General features: G+C 39.3%; 2 protein-coding genes across 3 annotated transcripts in view; both read left to right on the top strand.

Moving 5' to 3' along the window:
• The window catches only part of LOC145478377 (C3 and PZP-like alpha-2-macroglobulin domain-containing protein 8), a 44,226-nt gene extending 25,216 nt beyond the window's left edge, over positions 1–19,010 (top strand). Inside the window, exons 19-37 of one of the 2 annotated variants that reach the window (XM_081456388.1) lie at positions 607–799; positions 5,893–6,124; positions 6,737–6,973; positions 7,825–7,876; positions 8,462–8,551; positions 8,929–9,102; positions 9,208–9,289; positions 10,332–10,488; positions 10,745–10,819; positions 11,305–11,464; positions 12,855–13,087; positions 13,572–13,727; positions 13,846–13,917; positions 14,881–15,035; positions 15,758–15,845; positions 16,607–16,681; positions 17,361–17,457; positions 17,536–17,595; positions 18,667–19,010. In XM_081456388.1, the coding sequence (XP_081312514.1) occupies positions 607–799; positions 5,893–6,124; positions 6,737–6,973; positions 7,825–7,876; positions 8,462–8,551; positions 8,929–9,102; positions 9,208–9,289; positions 10,332–10,488; positions 10,745–10,819; positions 11,305–11,464; positions 12,855–13,087; positions 13,572–13,727; positions 13,846–13,917; positions 14,881–15,035; positions 15,758–15,845; positions 16,607–16,681; positions 17,361–17,457; positions 17,536–17,595; positions 18,667–18,680 (2,402 nt within the window). In that variant the 3' untranslated portion in view covers positions 18,681–19,010. The remainder of the gene's footprint in view (positions 1–606; positions 800–5,892; positions 6,125–6,736; positions 6,974–7,824; positions 7,877–8,461; positions 8,552–8,928; positions 9,103–9,207; positions 9,290–10,331; positions 10,489–10,744; positions 10,820–11,304; positions 11,465–12,854; positions 13,088–13,571; positions 13,728–13,845; positions 13,918–14,880; positions 15,036–15,757; positions 15,846–16,606; positions 16,682–17,360; positions 17,458–17,535; positions 17,596–18,666) is intronic. The other variant, XM_081456393.1, reaches the window with a different exon arrangement.
• Positions 19,011–19,090: 80 nt separating this feature from the next.
• LOC145478709 (adenosine receptor A2b-like) lies at positions 19,091–26,819 on the top strand. The gene has a single exon (XM_081456816.1). The coding sequence runs from the start codon at positions 23,159–23,161 to the stop codon at positions 24,089–24,091; it is 933 nt and encodes a 310-aa protein (XP_081312942.1). The 5' UTR covers positions 19,091–23,158; the 3' UTR covers positions 24,092–26,819.
• The last annotated feature ends 454 nt before the right edge of the window (positions 26,820–27,273 follow it).

Raw genomic sequence — 27,273 nt, 5'->3', positions numbered from 1 at the left:
AAGCACTGTGAGAGTAACATGTCTTGTCCAAGAGCACAACCCAGTGAACCGGCCAAGGCTGAATCCAGGACCACTCGATCTGGAGTCCAGCCTGCTAACCATTAGGTCACCACACCCCCCGCACGTACGCTGATAGATTTGTGTACATGATATAGCCACTGCCCAAGAACAGCAAGTAATCTTCCATCATGTGGAATCTTCAGCCAAGCTGGGTAGCTTTTTGTATTGCCTACAGCTCTCCCTTCTTCCTTTCAATTTTCCCATTTCTCATTACTCTTCAACATGATGTGACTTGCTCGTTGTTCCTTGGCATTGAGGCTCCTACCTGGTTGGTGGTGGCAACTTGCCACATAAGGACATACTCAATCCAGGGACTTCCTACTGCTATACATAGAGGCCTTCTCGATTAACCAGGCACTCTTCTTCCATTAATATTAATTACCATTATATACATATATTCATTGAAGTGACAGACTAGCTGTGTGTATGGACGTTCTTCCGACAAACTAACAATAAGCTAAGTCTTGTCTTTTGAGTAACCTCTAATTACTGAGTACCTTTTATAGTTCACTTCAGTTATTATCCTGTGATTTCTCCTTGTGCCAGTCACTTTAGCATGGCGGCGGACTTCTGCGAGTGGCATTGTTGGTCCAGGGCCTCTTGCTACCCGGCTGTCTGCCCCTAAAACTCCAAAAAGAACCTTTAGGAGGAAGACTAAAAGTCAGCGACCTAAGAAAAAGTCTGTGTATGTCCGTAAGGAGTTTCCTGAGACGTGGCTATGGACAGAGGAAATGGTCAAGTAAGACTTAATTCTTTGGGCCATGGTGTAATACATCTGTAGTCATGGTGATGATTCTGTCTCCACTGACAACTTGTTTAACTAATTGAGCTTAAACGTCGATGTACTTTACTAGAATAGTAAAATAGGTGAAGGTTTGAACCTAGTGTGATCGTCCGGGTGAGGGTAGTTCTGAAAAGCACCGTTGTTGGTCACCAATAACACTTCTTTTCAGAATTACCCTCACCTGATCATCGCACTATACAAACTACAATGGTAATGTTAGAATCTTCATGGCATCATATTGTTATAGATTATATTACAATGCAAATTCAACTTGCTTCTTATAATTTGCAACATCATCATTAACGACTTCAGGCATTTATCTGGGCACAGTGGTGGTTCTTACCTTGTGACTTCAATAAAAAGTGATCAACATGCTGAATTGTAATAGCTCTGAGAAGTAACTGTTGAGTTTCACTTAAGCAAGCAGCCTTGTCTGGAAGCCTTTTCTATGTGGCCTATCAGTTATATACAGTAATTGCCTCTTCAAACAGCTGTATATTAACCAGCAGTGCCTGTCCAATTGGGGGAGTGGTGTTTGTTTTGTTTTGCAAAAGGAACGGAGTTCAGTATTGTGGAGCTTGTGAGCATAGATACATGTACAACAATGAAAAAAGAAACAAACAGTTTATCACGAGACAGGAAATATAAGTGATAGAAACCGACATTTCGGTGCATCTTGTGCAATTATCAAGGTTACATAATTAAAGATAAAAAGCGGTTTGTGAAGAGGCTAAGTTGAAACGAATTTTCAAAAGTCTTATAAGAAACGATTTGGAAATACATGAGACAAGAAATATAAGTGATAGAAACCGATGTTTCGGTGCATCTTGCGTAATTATCAAGGTTACATAATTAAAGATAAAAGGCGGTTTGTGAAGAGGCTAAGTTGAAACGAATTTTCAAAAGTCTTTTAAGAAACAATTTGGAAATACATGAGACAAGAAATATAAGTGAAAAAAACCGACGTTTCGGTGCATCTTGCGTAATTATCAAGGTTACATAATTAAAGATATAAAGCGGTTTGTGAAGAGGCTAAGTTCAAGCGAATTTGTGTAGAAGAGTACCAAGCTAATTACATGAATACTTTAGCACGAAGAGAGTCAGACTGCACATTCAGTGCTGGTTTAAGATATTGAATACACAGCATTTCATTAACGAGGCAGTCAAATTAGTTGATGACGGAATCAATAAGGTGATTCGGATACCTCAGCTTACGGAAGACTCCTCCCAAGCGTTCATCAACAGGTTTATCACCTCGAGAGTCGCAGTGGACCAGCCCAAACAGCGTACCGATGACGCCATCCGGATAGTTATCCCCTATAAAGATCAGGATGCTGCAGTGTCTGTCAAACGACAACTTAGAGATCTTAGCAGCAAGGTGCAAAAGACCATCCAACCCGTGTTTACTAGCCGCAAGCTTAAACAAGATCTAAGCCTGCGTGAGCCCAAGCCTAACATCGTGACCCAGCAATGCGTTGTTTATTTATTCAAGTGTGACCTGTGTGATGCAGGTTACGTCGGGTACACAAAGGGCCACCTTCACACGCGCGTTGAGGGACACCGTCAAAAGGCGTCATCTGTTTACAAGTATTATTCCAAAGAACATAACACTGCTGTTCTGACCAATTTCTTAGCACTCTTCAATGTAATCAAGAAATGCACGAACAAATTTGACTGCGTTGTTAATGAAATGCTGTGTATTCAAGATCTTAAACCGGCACTGAATGTGCAGTCTGACTCTCTTCGTGCTAAAGTATTCATGTAATTAGCTTGGCACTCTTTTATGCAAATTCGCTTGAACTTAGCTTCCTCACAAACCGCTTTTTATCTTTAATTAAATATGTGATGTTCATGGGACTGGTTACTGACACGTGATTCTTTAAGGCATCATAAAATGGTTTAGTTTTCACAATTAACCCTCCCAAGATCTATTGCGAAGATTTTCCTACAATAAGTTACCTCAAAGAAGGGCCGGTATCAATGATTGAACCTGAAAGGGTAGAAGATCGTTATCTTGAGAGAGATGGAGGTGGTTTGTCCAAGGGTAGTGTGCTCATGAAATGATTCAAAGGCTAACGAAATGCTTGTTTCCTCCAACTAACCACATACACATTGTTGTATGCTGGAGACTCGAGGCTTGTAAAAATCAACCATCAACCTCAAAGATCTCATTGTGAATTAATAAATGTGTCATTTGTTTAATTTTCATGATGTGTTCGAGATGGTACAGACGTTATTTAAACATTGGAACAAATTCGATAAACACTGTGTTCTCGATTCAAGATTGAGTTTAACATGTTTTCCTTGGTGTGTATACATGTACATTCTTACCTCCTTTAGAGTAGCAGGTTCTACCGTGCCATACCTTCATGATCAGTCAATTTAGACTTTGCTATGTTTTACTCTGCCAGCAGCATTCTCTCCCCCCCCCCCCGCCCCTCTTCAATTTCCAAGTATTTGAAAAGCAAGATAAATTTGTTACTACGTTTTCTGAAAATACCCTTGCATTGTGCTTATACTCTCTTTGACCATAGCTCTTGACCAATGGGCATGCGAGAACTCAGCCTGTCCCTATAAAAAGAATTTGGATATCTTGAGAAGCTTATTACCTTGAACAAGCTGATAAGCTTCTGATATCTTGTCTGGCAGTCCGACACAGCTGGTCATTGCCTTGGAACGTCTAGGAATGTCTAATTTCTGAGCTTCTCTTCTAACTGTCAGTAACTGTATATGTAAAGTATTATTTTCTTTACACTATCCATACATTGTAGAGTAGATAATATTCAGAGAGTCGAGAAAATCGATAGGGGCACAAGCACAACCAATATTAAAGAAAAATTACAGCAAAACGCTTAGGAAAAATTACTGAGATGGCCAGAATGCAGGGAAAACTGACACAAACTTTCCTACATGTGACATTCTTTCATATTTTTAGGGTCAGTTGGTAGTGTAGCTGCAATGGGAGCCCCTGGCCCTGCAGCTCTTCTTCCCATTGGTCACACAGCATTAATCAAAAGGCTAAAAGCCAGCAATCTAAGAAAAAGTCTGTGTATGTTCGTAAGGAGTTTCCTGAGGCATGGCTATGGACAGAGGAAATGGTCAAGTAAGCCATTAGGCATTGGCCAGGAAATAACATTATTGTCCTGTTAAATGTTTTCATTTGAACAGGTGTATCCATTTAAAACATATTTGTTTAACTGGTGAAGTACAAAGGTTACCTTTCGTGTCACAGGTATTGATGTTCCAAACACAGTTTGGAATCTCAGCTTAACACTCTCTTAATTTGGAACATCAACGCAAATGCTACACCTGTCACTGATCGTGCACAGTAGGACATGTTATGTTGTTTTGTCATGATCAGTTTGGTATTGTATCAACATGGTCAGCACGTGATTATAGCGAGGAATATTGTATCAGAAAGGTGTGGAATTTCAATCAAGCAAACCCTTTGAAGTTTTTGCTGTATGTAGCTGTTCTACCTATCCACTTCCCGCAACACGTACAGTAATTACGATACTATCAAGGCTAACATTACTTGCAGATGTGTGAGTGCTACCCATAGTTACAATTAATACTTAACAATACTCAAGTTAAACACTAATAGACCATTTTCGATATTTTAAAATTCCAGCTTAGCTCCGAAGCTTGAGGGAATAAAACAAAAGAAATCACATTGAGGTTAAGTGATGAATAATTCATTTCTTTTGTATTATTCCCCCAAGCCTCAGAGCTATGTTAGAATTTTAATATATCGAAAATGGCCTATTGTAATAGGATTTTTTCATTAGCTTATCCGTACAAAATATAAATGCACCACTTTCAATATTTTTTAATTAGCTAACTTTACACAATTTATTTTCTAGTTTTAATACTATTGTGAAATACTGCTAATAGATGCATTTTTACACATCTTGAAAGGCACATATAAAACCAATGTGGGTAGAATAATGGAATTAAATATTATAAGAATTCAAGAATAAGGTTTTTAGGTATTTGTTTGAGACGTGGTTGTGGACAGTTTTGGTACATTAATACTCATTGATTGATGGTCATCTGTATTATTTTTTAGGTTGCTTTACTATACCACTGATTACATTATATATTTTGCATCAACACAAATGCTTTGGGATATGATACTTTAAAACTGTACTGTCAATTGATTGGTTAGAATTATCTTTAAAAATGTTGTTTGAAGGTGGCTCATGATGGTTTGCTTTTGAAGACCAGCCATTAAAAGTTGGTGATTGAAATGTCCCTCAGTTTCTTTTACATAATAAAGCCGCAGAATTCAGTTTTGAAACACGGCCAGTTACAAGTATAAAGGTATAAGATGAGGGTTTTTTTCGTAAAGAAGTACTGAGATGACTTGTATGTCACCAGGGCCCCTCTGTATACCAGCCATGATGCTCAATAGACCACCCTGGCTAAATAAAGTCCTACTTTACAGTTACTTTACTATGAGGGGAGTGAGGTCTCATGACTAGGCATGTACCACTGAATTGAATCTATGAAATCCTGAACCATTATGAGTTACTTAAACAATTGCAATTGACCTTTTTTAGACAATTGGACAATCGATGATGGTGTGGGTCTAAGAATGCTTCAAAATATGATAAACAAGGGCGTTATTTTATCAGAATGCTTCTAGGACACATGGGAGTTCTCTGGCAATTATTTTAAAAACAAGAATTGAGCTAAAAGTATGCCACTTTTCTCAGTTCTTAGGAAAGAGTTCTGTTTTTATGTGGCTTCCTGTACAGTACTCAGTAAAATCAGATCTTGGACAACTATCTAATTAATTGTTATATCTAATTAATTATTATAACAAAACTCAAACCATCCCTAAACCTGCAAACAGACTTGATTTGCGCAAAGGTATTCACTTGAAGAACTTGTGATCCTTTGTTATTATGCTTATTTGTAGAGACTGTATAGAAATTAAATCTTCGCATTATTTATTCACTTTGCCGTGAGAATGGTGTCACAATGACGCCGAAACGTCGGCTTTTAACGTTAATATTTATTGTATTTTTGTATTTTGTTAACAGCGAAGACACAGGCAAGACAACGATTATGGCTAAGGTTCCCGACACTATCACCAGCTGGATTGCAAGTGCTTTTGCTATGTCTGAGGCATCTGGGCTTGGTGTCTCAAAACCTACTTCACTCAAAGTGTTCCAACCATTTTTTGTCTCCCTTACGCTCCCTTACTCGGTGATCCGTGGCGAGGAAGTGTCCATTATAACCACTGTCTTCAACTACGAGAAAAAGTGTCTTACAGTAAGTCTTAGATTTCTGAATTCGTTTTTGGCAATCAATTATTTACCTGATTTCCAGTTAAGAAAACATAATAAGATGCAGCTTCACCAGTTGCACAACTCATGCAGGTGGTACAAGTTGACCGGCCTGCTTCCAAATCAGGCCAAGTGTCTACTATGAGATACAACGTCTTCAGTCCATTTCACTGAAACGTTTCACACCAATCGTACACATGATAAGCCTGTTTTTGCAACTCGTGCGGTTCAAGTCATACAAGCACATCAATTTTAGCCTTCATGATTTGAACAAACCAGTGGTGAGTATTGGACAAATTCCCCTTTGGAGAATTTCAATTTCAATATGTTGTGCCTGGGATTATTGTGAATTCTTTTTTCCATAATGTCATTTAAAACAAGATGCGGATATGAATTGATAAATGTTCTTGGCTGTTTGAATTAGCTTCAAGTCGGAACTTGAGTAATCTTGTTCATGTGACGTCATTTTGCTCCAAAGTCATGAAATGGAATATATGTTTGGTTAGTTACCACGTTTTGGTTTAAAACAGAAACGTGGGATGTGAATGTAGTAGAAAATGATAGTTGAACTAAGCAATGGCAAATGTTAATCTTACAGATTCGCTTGGACCTGCAAGAATCACTATACTACAGAATACTTTCAAACTCTTCTCAGTCAGTTTGCGTGTGCAGCAATGAAGCCATGTCTGTTCGTTTTAACATTGTTCCCAAGAAGTTGCGTGAAATTCCTCTGACAGTTATTGCCAAAGATGTTAACTCCTCAGTGTGCGATGAAGGCGTGGAACAGATGGTTCTTGGAGTCACTGATGCTGTGACGAGGAAGTTACTTGTTGAGGTACGTACAGAGCTAATGTTAGAGAGAACAGTGCTAGTACTTCATATTTCCAGACGTTGGTGATGTAAAGTAGTAGAACCATAAGAAAGAAACAATGCAGCATTCAAATACCATCGACAGGTAAGCAATATGTTGTCATTTGTTTCCTGTGCCGAAAGAAGGAGCTGAAAAGTGGCCTGTTACCAGTGCCGGGGGAGGGAAGTACTCCCTTATATGGGCTGTATAGGGATGTGCGGCCCCAAAGGGTAGGGTTTTACAGCCGTTGTGGTCATAAACAGGGTATCGATTTTGGCCATTTTGGCCTTAAATAGGGTATGGTTTTAGCGCTCTAGTCTTGAATTGGGTATTTTTCTTGGAAGAAGCTTCTTTTTCATCATTATCAATGAGACCGTCAACAAAAGACCTTCATAACTTATGTTTAGGGCAACTGTGTCAGCCGCAACGGTCATAAACAGGGTATCGGAAGTTTTGGCCAAGTCATAAATAGGGCAGCAAAAATCGCAGATTTTGGTCATAAATAGGGTAAGGGTTTTTAGGAAGTGGGCCGCACACCCCCACGCAACTTTTCTGGGAGTACCCCCCGTGTACCAGTGGTACTTAAAGCAACATTTCTATCTAGCAATAAACTTTTTAACCGTCACTGATACCCGTAGCGAGGAAAATCATCTCACAGGAGAGCAAAGTTAGCCAGCGTAGTATTTGTGGGTGTTCCCGTTTGCACTCGCTTCTATTTTTGTGCACCCCAAAATGTAGCTGGGAACACTTACTACACAGGCCAGCGTAAAATGTAAATTAGAACTGAGTCGTAAAATAGAAAATGCTAACTTTTGCAATATTTCTGTCTTTAAAAGCCTGAAGGAGTTCGACAGGAGTATACATACAACAGCTTTGTATGCCTAAAAGGTACAAAACATTACTATCATTTTGCAGCACTTAGGATCTAGCTCTGAAGAGCATAAAGCTTTGAAAAGTTTATTTCACCTTATGTATAATCTTTGCAAAATTTCATTTCTAAGCAAGCAGTTTTAGAATTCCTGGTGTCAGTCCATTTCAAGTTATGATTATTATTCTGGTATTTTTTGTTTCACCACTTTCCTCTATTCTGAAGATAAATATTACACTTGAGAGCCAGGATTTGAACACAAAGTGACAGCCAGTTGCAAAGTGATAGAGATTGATTTCAGCTCATAGGGAAGCTTACTTGTTGAGAGGAAGTCAGTAAGAAATGTGTTAAGAAAATACAAGAAATTTTATTTGCCTCTGGATGAGGTAATATGAGATTCGACGTTTACCGTTTCAGACCACATTGTAACATTGATAAATACCTTTTAGATTGCAAACTTCTTTCATGCGAGCCATACGTTCAAAAAACCGTCAACCTTATGTGTAGCCTGTAAAGAGCAAATAATGTGACTTCAAGAGAAATCGTTTCAACCATAGACAGGTAATGAGTTATTCTTTACACTCGGCTGTTGTTGCTTTTCAAAGATGACGAATCACAGTTTAATGACACCATGGACATCTCTTTGCCTAAGAACGTTGTTGCTGGCTCTGTTCATGCAGTGGTGTCAACTGTTGGTAAGTTGTGCATTGTGTTTGCTTGTTGTTGTTGGTTTTTTTTTTTTGTTTGTCTAAATTCAACTTAAAAACCTTGAAACTCTCTTCTTACTTGCTCCACTCCTTTCCTCCTTTTGTCTTTTATGAGTGTACAATGTAAATCTTGTAGTCTGTTTTCCTAGAATAGACCATTTCCGAGTTACCTTGTGCCTCTGTTTCAGAACGAGACCTCGTGCAAAACCTTCCACATGAAAATGAGTTTGATTTGCTTGAAAATGAACCTGTGGGCGGAACACAGTTTCATATGAATGGTTCCACACGAAGACTTGTTTTGAAAAAGAGGCAAAAGCCAACTCGGAAATGGCCTTCTTACTCATCATTTTGTCGTTGTTGTTCAGGGGATCTAATGGGACCAACCTTGAATGTTGGAAGCCTGTTGAGGCTTCCTTATGGCTGTGGTGAGCAAAACATGGTGAACTTTGCTCCTGGTATTTACATCACGCAGTACTTGTCAGCTGTTGGGCAACTAACCAGATCTGTGAAAAACAAAGCCGAAAACATCATGTCAACAGGTAAGCTAGAACCATTGTGGAGAGTAAGAACTGGCTGTATTTGTAATCTTCCAAGTTTGACGTGGAACACTTAGCAATGTAATATGCTTGTTTTGTATGTATTAGGATACCAAAGAGAGTTAACCTACAAACGAACTGACGGATCCTACAGCGCTTTTGGAAACAGAGATAGTGAAGGAAACATGTGGTAAGTGGTTTCTTTTAACATGTTACTTTGGTGCTCGGCAATATTCAATACCTGCTTTTAGTATAAATCTACTGGCATCCTGTCATGAATGCCGTTCTCTGATTGGCTACGCTACTCACTATCTATTCTGTGATAGATAGTAAGCAGCGTAGCAGTGTGCGCTTGTTAACGAAATGAAGGCCGTTTCTTGGCGTTTGCGGAGTGTCTGTGAAGAGGATTTAGATTAAGTTTTGATTTATACTAAAACAATTAGATTATTCGCTCTCGATTTCTATCGCGCGATAGTTGACGAGGGCGCACAACTATCACGCGATAGAAATCTCGAGCTCATAATCTTATTGTTTATTATACCATGCCATAGAAAATACAGCCAATCAGAATACAGGAAAGCCGTTTTATATTCGACGGTATTACACCGAACCTTCCCATCGTGCGCCGCGCGTATGTCGCATTGATTGTGTTGGCCACTGTACTTGACGTGGTATAAAATAGATATGCAACGCTTTCTCGTAGTATACCATGGAATATCCCACGTGTAAAAATAAAATAAAATAAAATTAAATAATGGTAAAGATACATTTTCTGTGGCATACACTCTGAAAGACATTTTCTTGGAACACTTTCCCTTGGTATGCCAGAGTTCGTCTTCCTTGCCAAGCAGTTGCCTTTATTTCCTTGTCATTGTCCTGTTCCCTCGCAAGTCCTTCCTTTGTTACTTAAGGTGTTTTTTTGTGCAGGCTGCAAAAAAGTAGAGGGGAACGGGAAAGCTAACAGAGAGGTTAAGAACGACATTTACGGCAAATGGCAGAAATATTTGTACACAATTAATTGATATTTGCTATTAACAGATTGACTCTTTTCCTATTGCTTTGTTGGATTAATGTAAGGATTACAAGCAGTTATTAAACTGGATTGATATAAAGATCAGAGACAATTACTGCCGTTTGCCGTTATTCTTAAACACACCAATGTCTAATTGACAAATTAAAGGCTTGATTTCTTGATATTACGGTCATAATTTGTGTTCTTGTTCTCCTTGTAGGTTAACAGCGTTCGTGCTACGCTCATTTGCTCAAGCACGTCCTTTTATCTTCGTTGATCCAGGGGAACTAGAGACGATACAAAATTGGATAACCAAAAAACAACTTCCAAATGGCTGCATTCCCAAGTATGGAAGACTTTTTAACAAGCGCATGAAGGTTAGTAAGCAAAGGCTCCTCTTCCTTCCCCCCGCTCCCTCCGTACAAATGTCTGGTCAATAGACATACATTATTGAGCATGTACAGCTCACGTCTGTTGTTAGGTATTGTGCAGGGACCTTTGCTAAGTAAAGATAAACAGTGATGCAGACCGTTGCATCGTTCGTTTTGGATCATTTAAACCCTTTTGTGTAGAAAATGTATTCCTTAAGTAATGAAAAGGTAGACCGGTACTGAAAAACTGTTCCTTTATTAGGGTGGTGTATCAACCGAAGCCACTCTTACAGCATTTGTTGCAGTGTCTCTCTTGGAATCTGGAATGTCACCTCAGGTGTGATAGAATTAATTGGTTTGGTTATTTGTGAGGACATTATATATTTACAAGCCTTAGGTAAGACTTGTGAATATTATCCTTCTTCTGTCAAACTTGGAACAATGTTAATCATAATATACTCCAAGCTATTTTTAGAACCGATCAAGGGCATAATCGTTCGTCTCCTGATGTAGTTTTTTTCTCTGTTAGACTTCGTCTCACGAGGCAAACCATAAATAGTCTTCATTATCTTACCACAGTGAACAATTCAAACTCGCGTCTTTTCATTTATGGTATCTGTTGGTTTTATTTGGTTAATTGTCATAAGGAGCAAGACAAACAACAACGTAACGAAATATGGGCTTACAGTATGTTGAACTTCGTAACAAGAATTAACCTAACACATTAAATACTATTGAACTGATACATATCAATATAGAACATCCGCATTATCCATATAACTTCAAGCGTTGTCACGATTTTCTTGATATTTTCTTTTTCAGGACAAGGTGATCCAAAATGCGTTGAACTGCTTAAGGACTGCATCTTCAAAGCCGACTGACTCATACAGCTTAGCACTGTTTAGTTACACTTTCACGTTAGCCGGTGATCAACAGTCCTCGGATTTATTCAAAGCACTTCAAGGCAAAGCCATCAAAGAAGGTCTGTAGATATCTTCAGCCGGAACTTAGGTGGTACTCAAAGGTTTATTTCCATTTGTGGGAGCTGCTAGATTCCTGAATTTTGTTTCAGTTTTGATTAAAAGCCCATTTCCGAGTTTCCTTGAGCGTCTCTATCAAAGTGAAGCCTGGTGCACAACCAATCCTATGAAAATGCGGGTTCACAAGTCCCGTTCTGACCACTAAGCTTAAGTTGTTTCTCGGTAGACCCTAGCCTAACTCCTCGGCCACGTTTGTAAATAGCCAACTGGTCTGCCTCCTGCCAATTGGGATTTTTAACCATGTTATGTTCATTTGCATTATTTGTTTCATCATTTGTTTCCATTGGCCCTGAAAAACCCCTTTAGGGGAGAGGCCAATAGCGAAGCGCGCGAGTGACGTCATAACTCGGACAAACTGAGACAAACAAAACGGAGTTAAGGAAGATTTGACGCTTTTTCAAGCGCGTAAGTAAGTGTTCCTAAAACAATTTTTTAAAACGAAAATTTGGCGTTCATTTTCCACTTATTTCTCGCAGAACACGCCTACGTTGTCTGACTCTCGCGGGGATCCAATAATTTGCATTCTATTATTAGACTTTACGCACTTGTTATTAAGATGTGTATATGTATGTAATTTGCATGTGATTGAAATCTTACTTTCATATGAAAGGATGGGCATCAAGATTAGCTTTGAGAAAGAGGCTAAAGGTAATTCGGAAATGGCCTATTAGTAACATGGCTTCATGTCGTCCAATTCTGCCTGTAATCAAAACTATAACAAAATTCCCGAACGCGATTGGCTATCAGCAACCCGATTTGAGCATTAATTGGACAGTGTACGCGTCATACTTGTAATTGGACAGTAGGCGTCATTTTGCGGGAGCTGTTGCGGTGCACTTTGTTGAGTAAACTGCTGTGTTTTTCAGCATTCATAACGACGTTTAATCGTTCAGAGCTCAATCGATGGTTTGTTCGTTTCTCGAATTTTGTCATAGTTTTGATTAATTGGTAACAAGACATCGTGTCGTCCAATTCAGTCTGTAATCATACTCCTGATTAACAAATCGGACTCCCGCTTCGCGGTCGTCCGATTTTGTCAATCACTCGTATGATTACAGACCGAATTGGACTCCACTCAGTCTTATTACCATTATTAATCGCTCTGGCCATTAAACAAATTGGATTCTCGCTACGCGGTCGTCCGATTTTGTTTGGACTCCTCTCAGTCCTGTTACCATTATTATTAACGCGACCAGTGACAACCATTTGGATTGATTTGTACTGACCCTACATGTACTCTATTCCAGTTACTACGATAGTGGTAGAACATAACAGGGTTGCACTATAACCAGTGAAAAAACTCTCCTTGTTTTTTATATTTTCGTGAACCAGATGGATTAGTGCATTGGGAGAAGGAGAAGGAGACGAAACCCACACCTAGCGAATATACCTGGTGGAATCCATACTACCGTGCACCAGCTGCTGACATTGAAATGACTGCATACGCTCTGATGACGTACGTCCTACTGGCACAAGACGATGTGTCGCTGATTGGCGAGGCGATGCCGATTGTCAGGTGGCTTACTAAACAGAGAAATGCTCTGGGGGGATTTTCCTCAACACAGGTATGCAACGTGTTATTTTTCATGTTGTTTTATATCATTATTTAGCTAAGTTGGATGCCTTGTTTCTGTCCACTGGTAATTCACAGAACGCTTCAAAATGCGGTAAGACTTTCAGTTGCGCCGCTCACTTTGTAAGTTCACATGTCAACGTAATCTGCGCATTGCAAGAGCACTGGCGCAACAGCGCCTTTTTCTTTATTTGTTTTCTAAATTTCTCTCGCCTCGCTCTTCGCGCGCGCTCGTGTATCGCACTGGACCCCGCTAATCCGCCTGTACTGCAGGCTAATTAGTTGTAGAAAACACTTCAGTACAAAAGGTTAAGTGAATTGAAAATAAGCTCATAGACACCGTGCACAGCTCGTTTTGCTTTGGCCAAAATTTTGTTCAGATCGCGGAAAGCCTCGCATGCTGTCATTCTTCCATAACAACTGAAAATGTGGGAAAATGTATGAAAGAAGTGAAGTAAGCCTTTCGTACTGTTTAGGACACATGCGTAGCCTTACAAGCCCTGAGCAAGTATGCAAAGGAAGTGTATTCCAACACCACAGACCTTACAGTTCAGTTTGGAGAAGGAAATAGCCAGTTCAGCCACACGTTCAGCATCACACAGAACAACAGACTGGTGCAACAGACAGCCGAGGTAAGTTTTTTTGTCCCTCTTATCACTGTCAAAGGAAACAAATGAAGTGACATCGCAGTTTGGACGCCTTGCACGCCTATGATGCTAGGTTATAGTGATCAGTAATTCTTTCCTTCAGGTCCCTTCAGATATTCTGCCAATGAAGGATATGCCCGTGAAGGTTGCCGGACAGGGCTGTGCTCTCATGCAGGTTGGTGTTTCCAGAGTTGTTGTGAAACACAATCAGTCGGAACACGTCTCTTCGTGAGAGGTTTGAGTAAAACACTTTGTGTTGTCAAGAGTTGATCAGATCAGCAGCAAAAGGACGAGATGCAATGAATCAAAATGTTGTGACATTGATTGGAACTCCATCAATATAATTATGTTGCAAGAAGGTGCTCCATAGTGGGCTGACACTGATCGAGGTAGCTATCCCTTCCCCCCCTCCCCCCTCCCCCCTCCCCCCACCCCCCAAAAAAGACAACTACCTATTCACGAAACAATAGAACGAGGGTTCATCAGTTGTTTAATGGGCCAAGAATCAAATTCTCAGTAATATGTGAAAGTCAGTAGTGAGAATTACTATTAAGGTGGCTCAAAACAGTATCCAGCACTTTCCATGACTTAAACTTTGATAGCGGAGCTTCGGCGGCCCGAAGGGCCGCCAAGCGGAGCCCCATACTCATATAGGAAAGAAAAAGAAACCCATGAGTTGATTTTCTCATGGTTATCATGGCTAGCGGTATTGCTGGTGGGCGCGTACGCACGACGGCGGCGACGACGACGGAGTCGCGCAACATGGCGGCCATACTCCAAATAATAGGTTGACAGAGATATGCAGCCTTGGTTTACCTAAATCTATATATTAGGCTATTACAGCCACTCTTTGTCAGTTGACGTTACGTTCGTGGAATCATAAAACTGCTCAGTCATTGTTAAACACGTTGCTATCAATATCGTGACACGATAAGTTACCATAGCAACAGTATGTCCTGCTAAAGGCACCCTTAGTTAGCCTTAAATGCTTATAATTCAAACACGACACGGTTCTGCTTATGAAGTTCACAGCCAGCTAACATTTTCGAAAATTTAAGGTGGATTTGAACATGTGCAATTTTTTTTTTTGAACTAAGAGACTGAAGTAGAAATCATTTCACTGCTGATATAACTTTAGGCTGACGTGTCATACAACATCCCGGATGTTAAGGAGGAACCAGCGTTTGATCTGAAAGTGAGTTTGAAACGATCCGACGATGTCTTTGGACCCATTCTTGCAACAGAAACTGGCGAACCTTTGTGTCTACCTTTGGAAGTCTCCATCAATGCCAAGTAAGTGGCCAGTGGAGTGGAAGTGGAACTAAGTGGAACTAAGTTGACAGCATGTTACGTCAAGGGTTCATTAAATTGTTAGTACAGTGAATTGCAGTTGGAAAACTCTAGGTTTAAGCCACGACCTTAGGGCGAGACATTTATTTTTCACAATGCTTCTCTCCACCTAGGGTGGGTATTGGCGAATATTTGGGGCAACTTTAAAATGCTGTAGGATAGTGTCCAACCCAAAGGAACCACGAGATATACACATAGCTGCCTTCTGGATTCTCTGGTTCCTAGGATTAGAACAGTCTTGTTAGAGAGATCGTTCAATTATCTTAAAGGACACGTAACTACTACTGTCTCTACTGGTTCTATGTTTGATAAACAGCTGATGAAAGACTTCATATTTTAAACTCTTTCAATTGCAAAACCAAAACTGCACTCTTGTCTCATCCTACTCCCATCCTGTCTGAAAGCTCTCGTCCTGTATTCTTTTCCTGATCTTCGAAAGAAAAACAAACTGTGAGCAGTCTTAAAACCTTTTTTGTCTAAGAACCTTGGTAGCTTCGGAGAGAAACGCTTGGCTTGGACCGCTATGAAACTTTGTAAACACCTTGTAGCACCTTGAACGTGGCATTTTTCTATTCATTTATTGTTTTGTTAGAGGTTTTGAGTGTTAATTCTATCTCTTTCATTCAAACGTTTATGAGCTTGCTGATAGTTCGTTCTTGGTTTAGGTGGCTGAGGGAAGATTCGTCCAACATGGCGGTTATTGATGTGAAACTTGTCTCAGGATATCAGGTTGACGAGGAGAGTTTAGATAGGGTGAGTTACCATGGTCAAAAAAATAGCTGCGAATCAATTTATCAGCACTTTCATTGACAAAAATAGAACATTTCAGGAAAACGCGCACTCAAATCAGGAAGTAGAAAGAAACACGCGAACTATTCGTATTTTTATAGCGGAGGAATGTAAAGTTACAGCGCTTTGAAACCTTTTTAAAGAGACGCATGTTCATGGCCAATATCATGTTACTTTCATAAAAAAGTTAGTTACCATGAAACCTTGTTTGTTGTACTATTATAGCCTATCATGGACGTCTCCTATATCGTTAACTAAATGAAATGACTGCACATATAGGCTATATCAGGAAATACATGTAAAATAAATGAGAGTTATGAGTGGATTGGAATTTGGTAAGTGTTGGTTTTTGTGGAGGAAGGAAAAGTGGAGAATTCGAGGAAAAACCCGCGGAGCAAGGACGACAACCAGCGACAAACCCGACCCACTTGCGAAGCCAGATCGGGGATTCGAACCCGGGCCACACTGGTGAAAAGCGAGAGCTCTCTTCACTGCTGCACCCATCACGACCAGCTCCCTCTTATCAGCTGTTAATCACCCCTGCTTCCGGTCTAATTACCATGAAGATGATAAGAATGTCTCAGTAACAAACAGCGTACATTGTAACTCGTTTAGTAACTGCTGCATCCTTGATTTAGCAACATTTGTCAGTTATGACAGTTACAAGGGGAGCAAATAGTTTTGTTTGGTATCTGATATGCTATGTCTCAAATATTTTATTTTAGCTTTCGAACAGTCCTAAACTTGGCTTGAAGCGATATGAGATTGAGGGCCAACATGTGATCTTATACTTTGACGAGGTAAGCTGTAGTGTTTCTCTTTGTCAGTGAAATACCAGAAGAACACACATCCCTAGTCTCTTCACTTGTCTTGTTCGCTTATAGTAGCTACGAAGGTATTTTTAAGAGCAATTTTCCCAACAGTTGTCGAAGAACTTACAGCGAAGTGATTCCAGTCAATTCCAGTCTTACCAAACGCAGATGATACTATTAAGAACGAACCAATAAGAACTCGAAGCAAAAGCATGCAGTCTGTGGCATGCTGGGAAAGGACACGGGAGTCAAGTCGTGACTGGCTGTAGTCTCTCTACTGACTGGTTGATGAAAAAATAAAATATGTTAGCTCTGATTGGTTGGAATACGTCATGTAATATTCTTACACAGTTTAAGAACCCAGAAGCCTGTGAGAGCCGGCGGCGTTTTCGCCTGCTATTTCACAGCGCCAAAAAAAAATAAGAGAAACGAAAACCAGGGAATTGCCGGCCCCTTTAACAGTTGAAGACCGTAAAAACACGAAACAGCTCTTTACTGCTTTTTGGCGGTTTCCAGCTGATATTACCTCGGGTGAATATAAACTGATGCCTCGGGCTATGTAAAGACACTTCTTCTGCTCTTTAGATTTGGAATGGTTTAGTTGGGATAGTTTCTCCGCATTGAAAACAACAATGTTAAAATGTTTTCTTATGTTTTTATTTTTCAGATTGACAAAGTTAGGTTCTCGTTCAAAATTTACCAGTCGACCATGGTGAAGAAAACCAAACCAGCATCCGTCACGGTTTATGATTATTATGAACCCCGTAAGTAATCTGTCATGTCTGTTTTCTCTTGTTCCAATTCTGTTTTAATTCTGACATCCTTTTGTCCGGTTTTTGCAGATCTTTCCGCCACAGTGATGTACAAAATTACTGAGGACATGTGTAGAGAGGATGGCATTGGTAAGTAGTAAAAAACCTTTCTTTTTCTCCCAGAGTCTTGTTCACAGTACTATTAGATTAAAGGAGCTCAGTCACGTTACTTTGAGTTATCTTGGCCATGTACAATATTACCTAAAAATTGAAGAAAAATAGTAGTTTACTGAGATATGAAAAAAAAAGATAATAATAGACCATAAAGGAACAAGAATGGTTAAGGATGAAGAGGATTAACACGTATTACAAACAACGAACTTGAAAAATTTAGGCTGAACATTTCAAGATGCGCAATCCGTGACAAAGCTCCTTTAAACAAGACGTTCCGCAGATGGCACCTCTCGTATTTCACGCCTAGGCACAAAATGCTAATTTGTAGTTTTGCATATTGGAGAGCCAAGCGTGCGATGAACTGAACACGCTTCAAAGTTTCTTAAACCGCAGATAATATTGACAAAATAAGGCATAACTTGTTAATTTTTAACTTAACGTTCTCAACAACAATGAAAAAAAAAAACATTTTATCAGTGGCATTTGTAACCTGCAATCAGGCATTCTCTCTTTTTTGAAAACAAAAACAAACAAAACAGAACAAAAAAAACCCGCCTGATCAAAGGTAATGACATTTATTGTAAAAGCACAGGTTGCTTGTTAGCTGTTTACGCTTTGATGGTTGACTGACAACCTGGCGTGAGAATGGCCAGGTTAAACGGGGCCGTTTATACCGGAACGTCTTGTTTAACAGCGAAAATTACCGGTGTGAACCGATGACAATGCTTAGTTAGGCTGCTCATATTGAGCAACCAGCATTGTTATAAGGTCTTATAACGCTATAGATTAGCTGAATCTAGCGTTCTCTCTCATTGGTTGTTTCTTGGTCACGTGGTTACTGAATTCAAATGTATGCCGTGTACGGGTGATACAGACAATTCGATGATTGTAATTTATCATGTGGATTATGTTCGCTCGTTTGGTTAGCAAGTTTTGATTTCCTTGATGTTTCCCTGGACTTTATAGCATGAAACATCGAAAACAAAATAAAAGTTATTGTGCCCCAAAGAACCAGTCATTAAAATATTTTACCCACGCTTTCTGTAGATGAACAACCTTGAATTCAGACGAGACGGCCAGACCTCCTTCGTTACCGCAATGCCCGAAGCTGGCAATTGGATTTCGACCCGTTAACGGATTTACTTCATAATCAAATTGTTATTATTTTTGTATTGGTTTGAGGTAGCACTGTAGAAAGAGGATTTTAAAAGCTAGACATGTGAGAAGATTTTACGCTATGAAAACATTTTTCTTAGTCAGTGATTATATCTTAATGTTTTCGCTATATTAAGAACAAGCGATCTTGTGATTGACAAACAAATTCTTAAGCATTATAGATCTATATTTGGTGTAGTCAAAAAGCAAAATAAATTTTAAGCTTAAATTGCTTATTTGCTTAGTTTTGTGGTTCAAGTATGAAGGGTGATCACATTACTATCACCCCACCTTTTCATAACAAAACTTAGCTTAGGTGAAAAAAAAATAGAAATTTATGAGTTGGTAAGGCTGGTGGAATTGGCCATTTCCGAGTTACTCCAGCCTCTGTTTCAAAACGAGTCCTCGTGCAAAACTTTCGAATGAAAATGAGTTTGATTTGCGTGAAAATGGACCTTTAGGGGAAACACAGTTTCACATGAATAGTTTCGCACGAAGACTCGTTTTGAGAAAGAGGCAAAAGCCAACTCGGAAATGACCTATTGTGATAAAGAAACTAACCTTGCAGTGGTTGCGGGAAGTAAGCCTGTAACTCGTAGAGGCAGGCAAGTTCCTTGCAGATCATCTCGGTTTATTAGTGATATCAATACTTGCTTTCAAGTTCAGCCCTGCTTTTAAGTTTGTTGCGAACAAATGAACAATAATGAATTATTTTTAGGTGTTGCTCTAAACCATGACACGAGGTTATTGCGCTGTCAGGAGAAATCATTTGGCTCGCTCGCTTGTCAGATTAAAATTAGAGGCGTTATAACATTTGACATTCCATTCAAATGTGGCAGAGGCTTTGCATATTTCGATAAGTAAACATTCCGAAATACCATTAATTACAAAAAGAAGCGAAAGTAAACTACGATGTTTCGAAGTCATCTTAACTCCATAAACAGGTAGAGAAAATGAAATAACGGTCAAGATGTTAATTTATAGGGTGAAAGTTGGAAGAATATGTGTAAGTGTAACACGATCTAATTAAGGTTTTTAGGTAAACCAACAATGCATTGTTTATAATTTCAAATGTGATCTATGCAATTCAGAACATGTCGGCTATACTACTAGCCCACCTTTGCCAGCACATCGAAGACCAAAGAGCCTATTCCACTGCAAGACCATGGTGTCAAGTCCCTTGACCCGTCTAACATGTTTGCCGTGCTGAAAGAAAGTGCCCAGGAAAGCATTACTGTTGAATTTACGAAGTGCTTTTCAGTTTCATTTGTGAAAGAAAACCCAAACTCAATAGACAGACGGACTTAACTCGTGCACAAATATTCATCTAAGTTTATTCCACGTTTTTATAATTGTTGACACGTAAGAACTCTTAATAAGACCGTGTTACACTCTCTTCTTACACCGTTCACACACTACAAATTAACATCTCAACCGTTATTTTATCTTCTCTACATGTTTATGGAGTTAAGGTGACTTGGAGACGTCGTAGTTTACTCTCGCTTCTTTTTGTAATTACTTATGTATTTAATCCAACATGATCAAAGGCTACCGTTTCATTCTGGAATGTCTTTGGTAAATGATGGGTCACGTGATGGGTCACGTGATGGTGGGTAGTACGAATTCTCGAACTTATTAGTGCGCCTGCGTAAAGTCATCGCATCTCACGCGACGTGTCACGTCAGTCACGTTTTGGAGTCCGAGAGTCTTAGAGACTGGGACTGCTTCCAAAGTAGAAATACGTGTTCGTCCTTATATTCTGTCTCTTACTATTTACTTATAAGGCAAACTGGTATCTTTTTGGCTTTCTTGCGGTTTCAACAAAACCTAAAACGAGACACGCACGAAACACTTTCTTACAAACCGTTTTAAAAACTGCTCTTTTTGTAGGCCCTTTGTCTAGAATTAATTATCATTTTACTTTCTTTTCACTTTCTTGCTGTTTATAATAAAAATTTTCCCACAAATATCGACATTATACAGGTTCAACGGTCTCCTCGTTATTATTTTCTATCCTTCGGATTTTCTTGGTTTGCGTTGCGTGTTTACAGGTGTTAAAACTCGGTCTGTATAATCGCCAATTATAAGTACTGAAATAGTGGATTCAAATTCATGAAATTAGTCGTGGATGTGAACATAATCTGTACCTAGTTAAGCTAAAATCAAAGGAAATATTTGAAGTAAAAATTTCATAGCAATGTAAGTTTATGCCGTGCTTACCCACTTTCTATAATCGTGGCAAACTCTATTGTTTTATTTTTTCGGTTTCGTAGCCATGCGTGTAGTTTATCGCTCTGATTACGAGCCAATTTGGATATTTTAATTATTTTTCTTGGCATTTTCTCACTTTTATCTTCGCTCTGTCTCACAGCACCCAATCAGCGATTTTCAAATTGGATTGACAACGATTATTCCTCGAATGTTGCGACAAGCTGGCAAAAAAATACGGCATAATTGAAAACTTTTTATGTGTAAACGAAATAATTAAAATAGAATTGATGAGGAAACGAACTAATATAATGCGTTCTGTTGTAGCTCTTTTGGAGGACTGAATGCTTTGTCTTCCCGTTTGTTTCACTATGCCTTGGATCACAATTTTTAGCGTATTTTGTTTGTTCCTTTAGTCCTTTAATTCAACTTCCAATTTTTGAACACAGGATAAATTACACAAAAAGACGACCAATTAAAACAGTATTCATTCGAAGGGGAAAACCTCGTGAATACAACTATGTTTTATTCTCCTCCGTATATTTGAAAAGCTGTTTTACACTCTCTTGTCACGTTCTGACCAAGAAACTCAGTGAAATATGAAACAACTTGCGTAAAAAGGTCATCTGATTGTAAAATCAAATGGTTTTAAAAAATGTTCTCTATATGGATCAGCCAATTTTCTGCGAATGTTTTGAAAACCTTACTTTTTCTCTGTGTTTGAACAAACCATGAAAACACAAAAGGCTATTTGGAAACGTTTTTAACGTCTTGGATCACAATTCCATTTGAAGGAGTTGAGTGTTTTCCTTTCTGACAACGGATATGAAAATGGTAATTATCAGAGGCCTTCAAACAAACAAAAGATTTTAAATGCAGATGTTTTATTTTCTCTCGATATTTTCAACTCCTAAGGTAAATTTGCTTTGTAAACTGTTTACAGACGAAAGCAAAACAGAACTGGGTATTGTCCTTTCTTGCAGTTAATTCGAGAATAGATTCACTGACTTTCTTTCTATGTTTATTTATCAGTATGGATGCTCGAATAATTATACAATTTTCTTTCGTGTCTTCGTTTACGTGTGTATAACGATGCACAACACAGAAGGAAAACGATGTTTTGAAGGTAAACCATGCATCAAAGAACATTGAAATTTGCATTAATTCACAAAAGGCGTATTGCAAAAGGTCCTACATTGCAGCCGCTTATTAAAATTGTCGCCATTCTCTTATTGTGTAGGAGCCAAATTGGACAACCCCCACCAAAAAGGAATCAATTCTGATTATAATTGTCCTCCCCGCCGGCTGTGTACATGAATACATTTTCGCGGTCTCCAAGGGAAGTTAAGGTGTGAAAGACTTCTTTTTGGAATAAATTAGATAGCCACAGAATAAACATCCGGAATCTTGGAGTCTTGCAGACCATAGCGCAAATCTTCAATGGTACGTTTTCCTTCAAGATTCGTATCAAAGAAGCTGTAGTCTTGAAACTGTACTTCATGGTTGATGTCAACAGCAGATTTAGTGTTTTCCATTATATAGATTCCCCGTCAAGTGCCTTCTCAGCGCGAGACCTGCTTCTCTGTTAAACTTTAACAAGATTGTGGGTTTTGCTACACAGGAAAACAGTCGAAACGGCTCTCAACCATCCTGGCCTTTTATTTCTACTTTTGGTATGAGCGCCCCCTGCAGGTTTGATGAAACAAGGTAGCAAAACTTGTTCTCTCAGGAGATTGAAAAGTGTGAAACTTTCAGTTTTGTTTCATTTGTTGAAAGACTTGAAACGGAAGATAAATTTTGTATGCGTCAAAGGCAGTGAGTATTGTTGTTGGTGGTGTTAAAAACTGAAAGGATTAATCAGCTCGTCTATAACATTGTGCCACCGTTTAACACCTTGATTATTTACTGGTTGAACAATATCACTCCGCCCCGCCAGAGCGGCGTAGTTTCCATAACAGCCTTCTTCGTTTGTCGATGTACGTGTGGCTTTCGGGAAAAGAAAAACACCACTGAGACTCTCAAGCGTCTTGGTTCTCTTTACTCTTGATCTGCGCTGATTTTGATTACGGTTGGCCACCGTGCTGTGAAAGTTCTCCGCACCAATTCACGATACTCTAAGCTTTGACACCCGCGAGTTTCAGTAGCAGCAACCCTGGCGGCGAACCTTGCACCGGCCATGGGCGATAACCTAGCTCTTGTTGTAACGTTCATCTTCTTGTCAAGTTTAATCATCGCTGCTAACTTGACAGTTAGTATTATAGTTTACCAGCGTAAGAGCATGCGGACGTACACAAACGGGTTTGTTGTATCGCTTGCATTTAGCGATCTGTTGATTGGAAGTGTCTTAATTCCCGCGGCGCTTGTTTCTCTAGCTTCACCCGCCATGGACTACTTAGTTTCCATCACGCTTCTCTCTGGTGTCTTTAACCTGGCAGCTGTGACTTTCGATCGTTATGTGTCCGTGTTAAAAGCCCTGGAGTACGAAAACATCATGAGAAGGAACTTTACGAGAATGATTATTGCAAGTTGGTTGCTGGCAATCTTCATATCTTTAATCCCTCTGATATGGAACACAGACACCAATATGCTTGTGCACAAAATCTATGTCCTTAGCGTGAGCGCGCTGTGCGTTTTGTTGCCGTTCGCGTTTATCTTTACAGGCTACTTCAAAATATTTCAGCAAGTGAAAAGAAGCGTTAAACGCGAGAAAGCCATCACCGCTTCTGTGAGAAAAACGCTAGACCGAAAAAACAAGAATTCTTCGGAAGCAAAGCTTGCGCAGGTCTTTGTAATAGTAGCTGTTATGTTTGGTCTTAGCTGGCTTCCAGTGCAGTACATGACCATCGTGCACGAAATCGGACGTCCCGACCTGATTCCCAACGATCTTAGTATCGTTTCTCTGTTTACAATCGCTCTGGGATCACTTGTTAATCCAGTTGTATATTCATTTCTGAAGCCAGACTTTCGCAAAGCCATACGACATATCTTCCATCGCCGAAAGCGTTTTGCCGGCAACGGTTCCGCAGCTGCGAGTCTCAAATCGACCACGACTTCGAGCTTTAGATCACGTTTTACTTTTACAAGGAACACCGCTAGCACTCGTGTTTAATAAACATCAAACCACAGGACTAATAACATGTTCAACAAAGTTGAACAGTTCACTTTTAACAACTTCGAAAAGGTAGTATGTGTGTGGCAAACACTGTTTGAGTTAATAAAAACGGCCTCCTTTTCGACAACTTTTGTTTACTTCTATTTAAAACGAAAAGCTCGTCATAATATTAAAACGAAAAAAAAGGTATAGCCCCGGGAGTCCAATATGGTGCCTTATTCACCTGTTTACTGCATGTGCTAATCGAATTATTCCCTTTCGCAATAATTTAAAGTTTGCCTATTTTGGCCTCAAGCGCCACTATCTCTGCTCGCTTGATTGGCGCGGGCGTTTGAAGATAAACGATTTTAAAAGTCTTCTCGTCCAAAGCTACATTGAAAGCACAAATGCAGGATTACTTTATGAAAAGAGATAGCCTTCGCTAATCAGCTGAAATAAACGTTTTAAGGACTATTACGATGAGTTATGGAGCTTCTTCACTTTCTGTTCGGATGTATTATTTCTTAATTTGTTTACCATGAAACGTTTTATTGTTTACACAGGGAATTGACCGATTATTTTGTATTAGATTTCTGTGTGTCAACTCCAAATCGTGACAATTTGGTTGTGGGTATAAAACATAAATATATTTTTAAGTTATTTTCGGAAGTATTTCTTTCATGCCCCGAGCAACATAACAGCTATGAACATTGAAGGGGCGAGGCAGCTGATAAATATATTTTTTATTGCGCTGGCATTGTACTAGCTCGTTCATGTTCTTTTCCAGTGTGCCACCTCGCTAGTAACTTCCATTTAATTACTACATGCTATCAAAATTTAGATTTACACAGTCACGGCGAAACTCTGTTATTTCGGCTGCTCAAAGCGATACAGACCATATCTGCCGCGCGGGCTTTATGATAAACTTGCTGACTGAGAACCCGTTGAACAGGTGTTTTATTTTTTTAATTTTTTTTTTTCGTTTTATTATTTTTTTTTCTTGGTTAAATTCTCGGCCTTATATACTCGCACTGCATTTCAGTATTTAACTAACAGTAGCCAAGGTTTTGTTAGTACGAATTTTTCAGGAATAAAGCTCAATTCGCTTTAAAAGGCGTTATCTTATAATTAACCCATGATTCTGCCTTGATCAGTGACTATTCGTTGGAAACAATTACTGCAATGAGGCTTTTAACGAGGATTTCATGAACTTAGCATATTTATGGCCGACCACTCCACTCGCCTTACTCTTTCCTGTTTGCCGGAAATTAAAGTTTCAGTGTTTGAAATGGAAGACGGTATTCATGCATGACCATTTGTTATTCCTAGCCAATTGTCCACAGTCAATCAGTTACTCTTTCGATCGATATTCTTGGTTTTCCCCTCCGAGGGGCAGCAACATGGCGTCTCCATACAAAGTTCTATAAATTTATTTGGGTGAAACACTTCTCCGAATAACTCGCGAATAAAAAACAGCAGAGACCTAATTTTTGCGAGGTTGTTTACATATCAATCATCTATCATAGTTACGATTTTTAGTTTTGATCATATGACCGGTGAAAAACCGAGAATTGATAAGAGATTTTTCTGCGACTACTTCGCGATTTTTTTCGCGATTTTTAAAGTTTGGGATCTACAGTATTCGTCTTATTACTCATTTGTATCGTCGGTACAGTAAGGATCGAGCGTAGCGAGGACTATTGTTAAAAGGCCAAGGACAAATATTCTTCCATTACGGTCTCGAAAAGGCTTGGTTTATTATAGGAAGTTTATTACACGACTTAACGATTAACAAAAGATGTAGGGATGACGATATGATTGATCATTGCAGTTACACACAACTTAAGCAGTTGTGAAATTAAAGCCTGAAAAAATTCATGCCTGAACGGGATTCGAACCCATGACCTCTTCGATACCAGTGCAGTGCTCTACCAACTGAGCTAGCGAGCCAACTGAGAGCTGGGGACCGTTTCTCAAAAGCCCCGGAAAGTTTTCAGACCCGTCAAGCCATAGCAAAATCTCGAACCTTACGATTACAGAGCTGTTTTATTCACATGATCGGCATGAGTTGTATTCTTAATATGAATAGAGGTTCCCTTTATACAAGAAGTTTCAGGCGTATACACTTCTCCGCTTTTAGATACAGATAAACTAAAAATGGCTTTAAGAGCCCGAAAAGTTTCCGGGGCTTTCGAGAAACGGGCCCCTGGTCACATTGTGAGTTCGTAATATACCCGTAGATGATGAAGAATGCGAATGAATATATGAAAGATATGACCAGCTCCCAGTTGGCTTGATAGCTCAGTTGGTAGAGCACTGCACCTGAGATCACGGGTTCGAATCCCGTTCAGGTCTGAATTTTTTTCAGGCCGTAATTTCACAACTGCTTAAGTTGTGGGCATAACAGCGATGATCAATCATGTCTTCATATCTTTCTCTGCAGTTCAAATATGTGATCTTTCATATATTCATTTGCAAAAGATGTAGGGAGAGCGGAAGTAAAATAAAGCAAACAATAGGATAAGTTGCTTTCAGTGGCATACATCGTTGAGAGAGCTTATTTTGAAGTAGGACGTGTTACAACTTTTGCTGTATTTTCTTTCTACACCTACAAACGAAACGTAGTGACATAACAGGTTAGCATAACAACAGTACATCTTTAATGGCCCTTCACACGGTCAGTTTTTCTCATTTGCATTACAATGTAATATAACGTGGATGCGAGGCAATTTCGGACAGAATCTACAAAATACTCACATGTGTGTTGGATTATATTGTAGTGCAAATGAGAATAACTTATCACTCTAGCTCTAGCAAATGATCAAAACATGTTCGAATTCAACAATGATCAAGCATTTGTTTCAGAGCATTGTTGTTGGATAACTGATAGTGTTTGCCGCCGCAATTCTTTGTATTTTTTCCGTTTGTACGCGCATAAGGTCACCTCCAGCCTCACTTGCTTTCATAGGTCAGGTAACTGAGCACACAACTAATATATAGATTTAGGCCAGCCTAAAAGCGTAACTCCTGAGCCGGGTTGTTCAGAGCTAAATAACCCAGGAAAAGGTAAAATTTCGATTTGATTTTTGTAACTTTGCGTTGAGGTTTTCTATATATTGTTTGGCCTTCTGTTTTGAGTTTTAATAATCAATACACACACAAAACAAAGCAGCAAAAAACATTTGTATAGAAGAAAAAGT

The sequence above is a fragment of the Orbicella franksi genome, chromosome 1 (genome assembly GCF_964199315.1).
Source record: "Orbicella franksi chromosome 1, jaOrbFran1.1, whole genome shotgun sequence".
NCBI lineage: Eukaryota > Metazoa > Cnidaria > Anthozoa > Scleractinia > Merulinidae > Orbicella > Orbicella franksi.
Note: the sequence above shows the minus strand (reverse complement) of the source record. Positions and strands in the feature narration are given on the sequence as shown.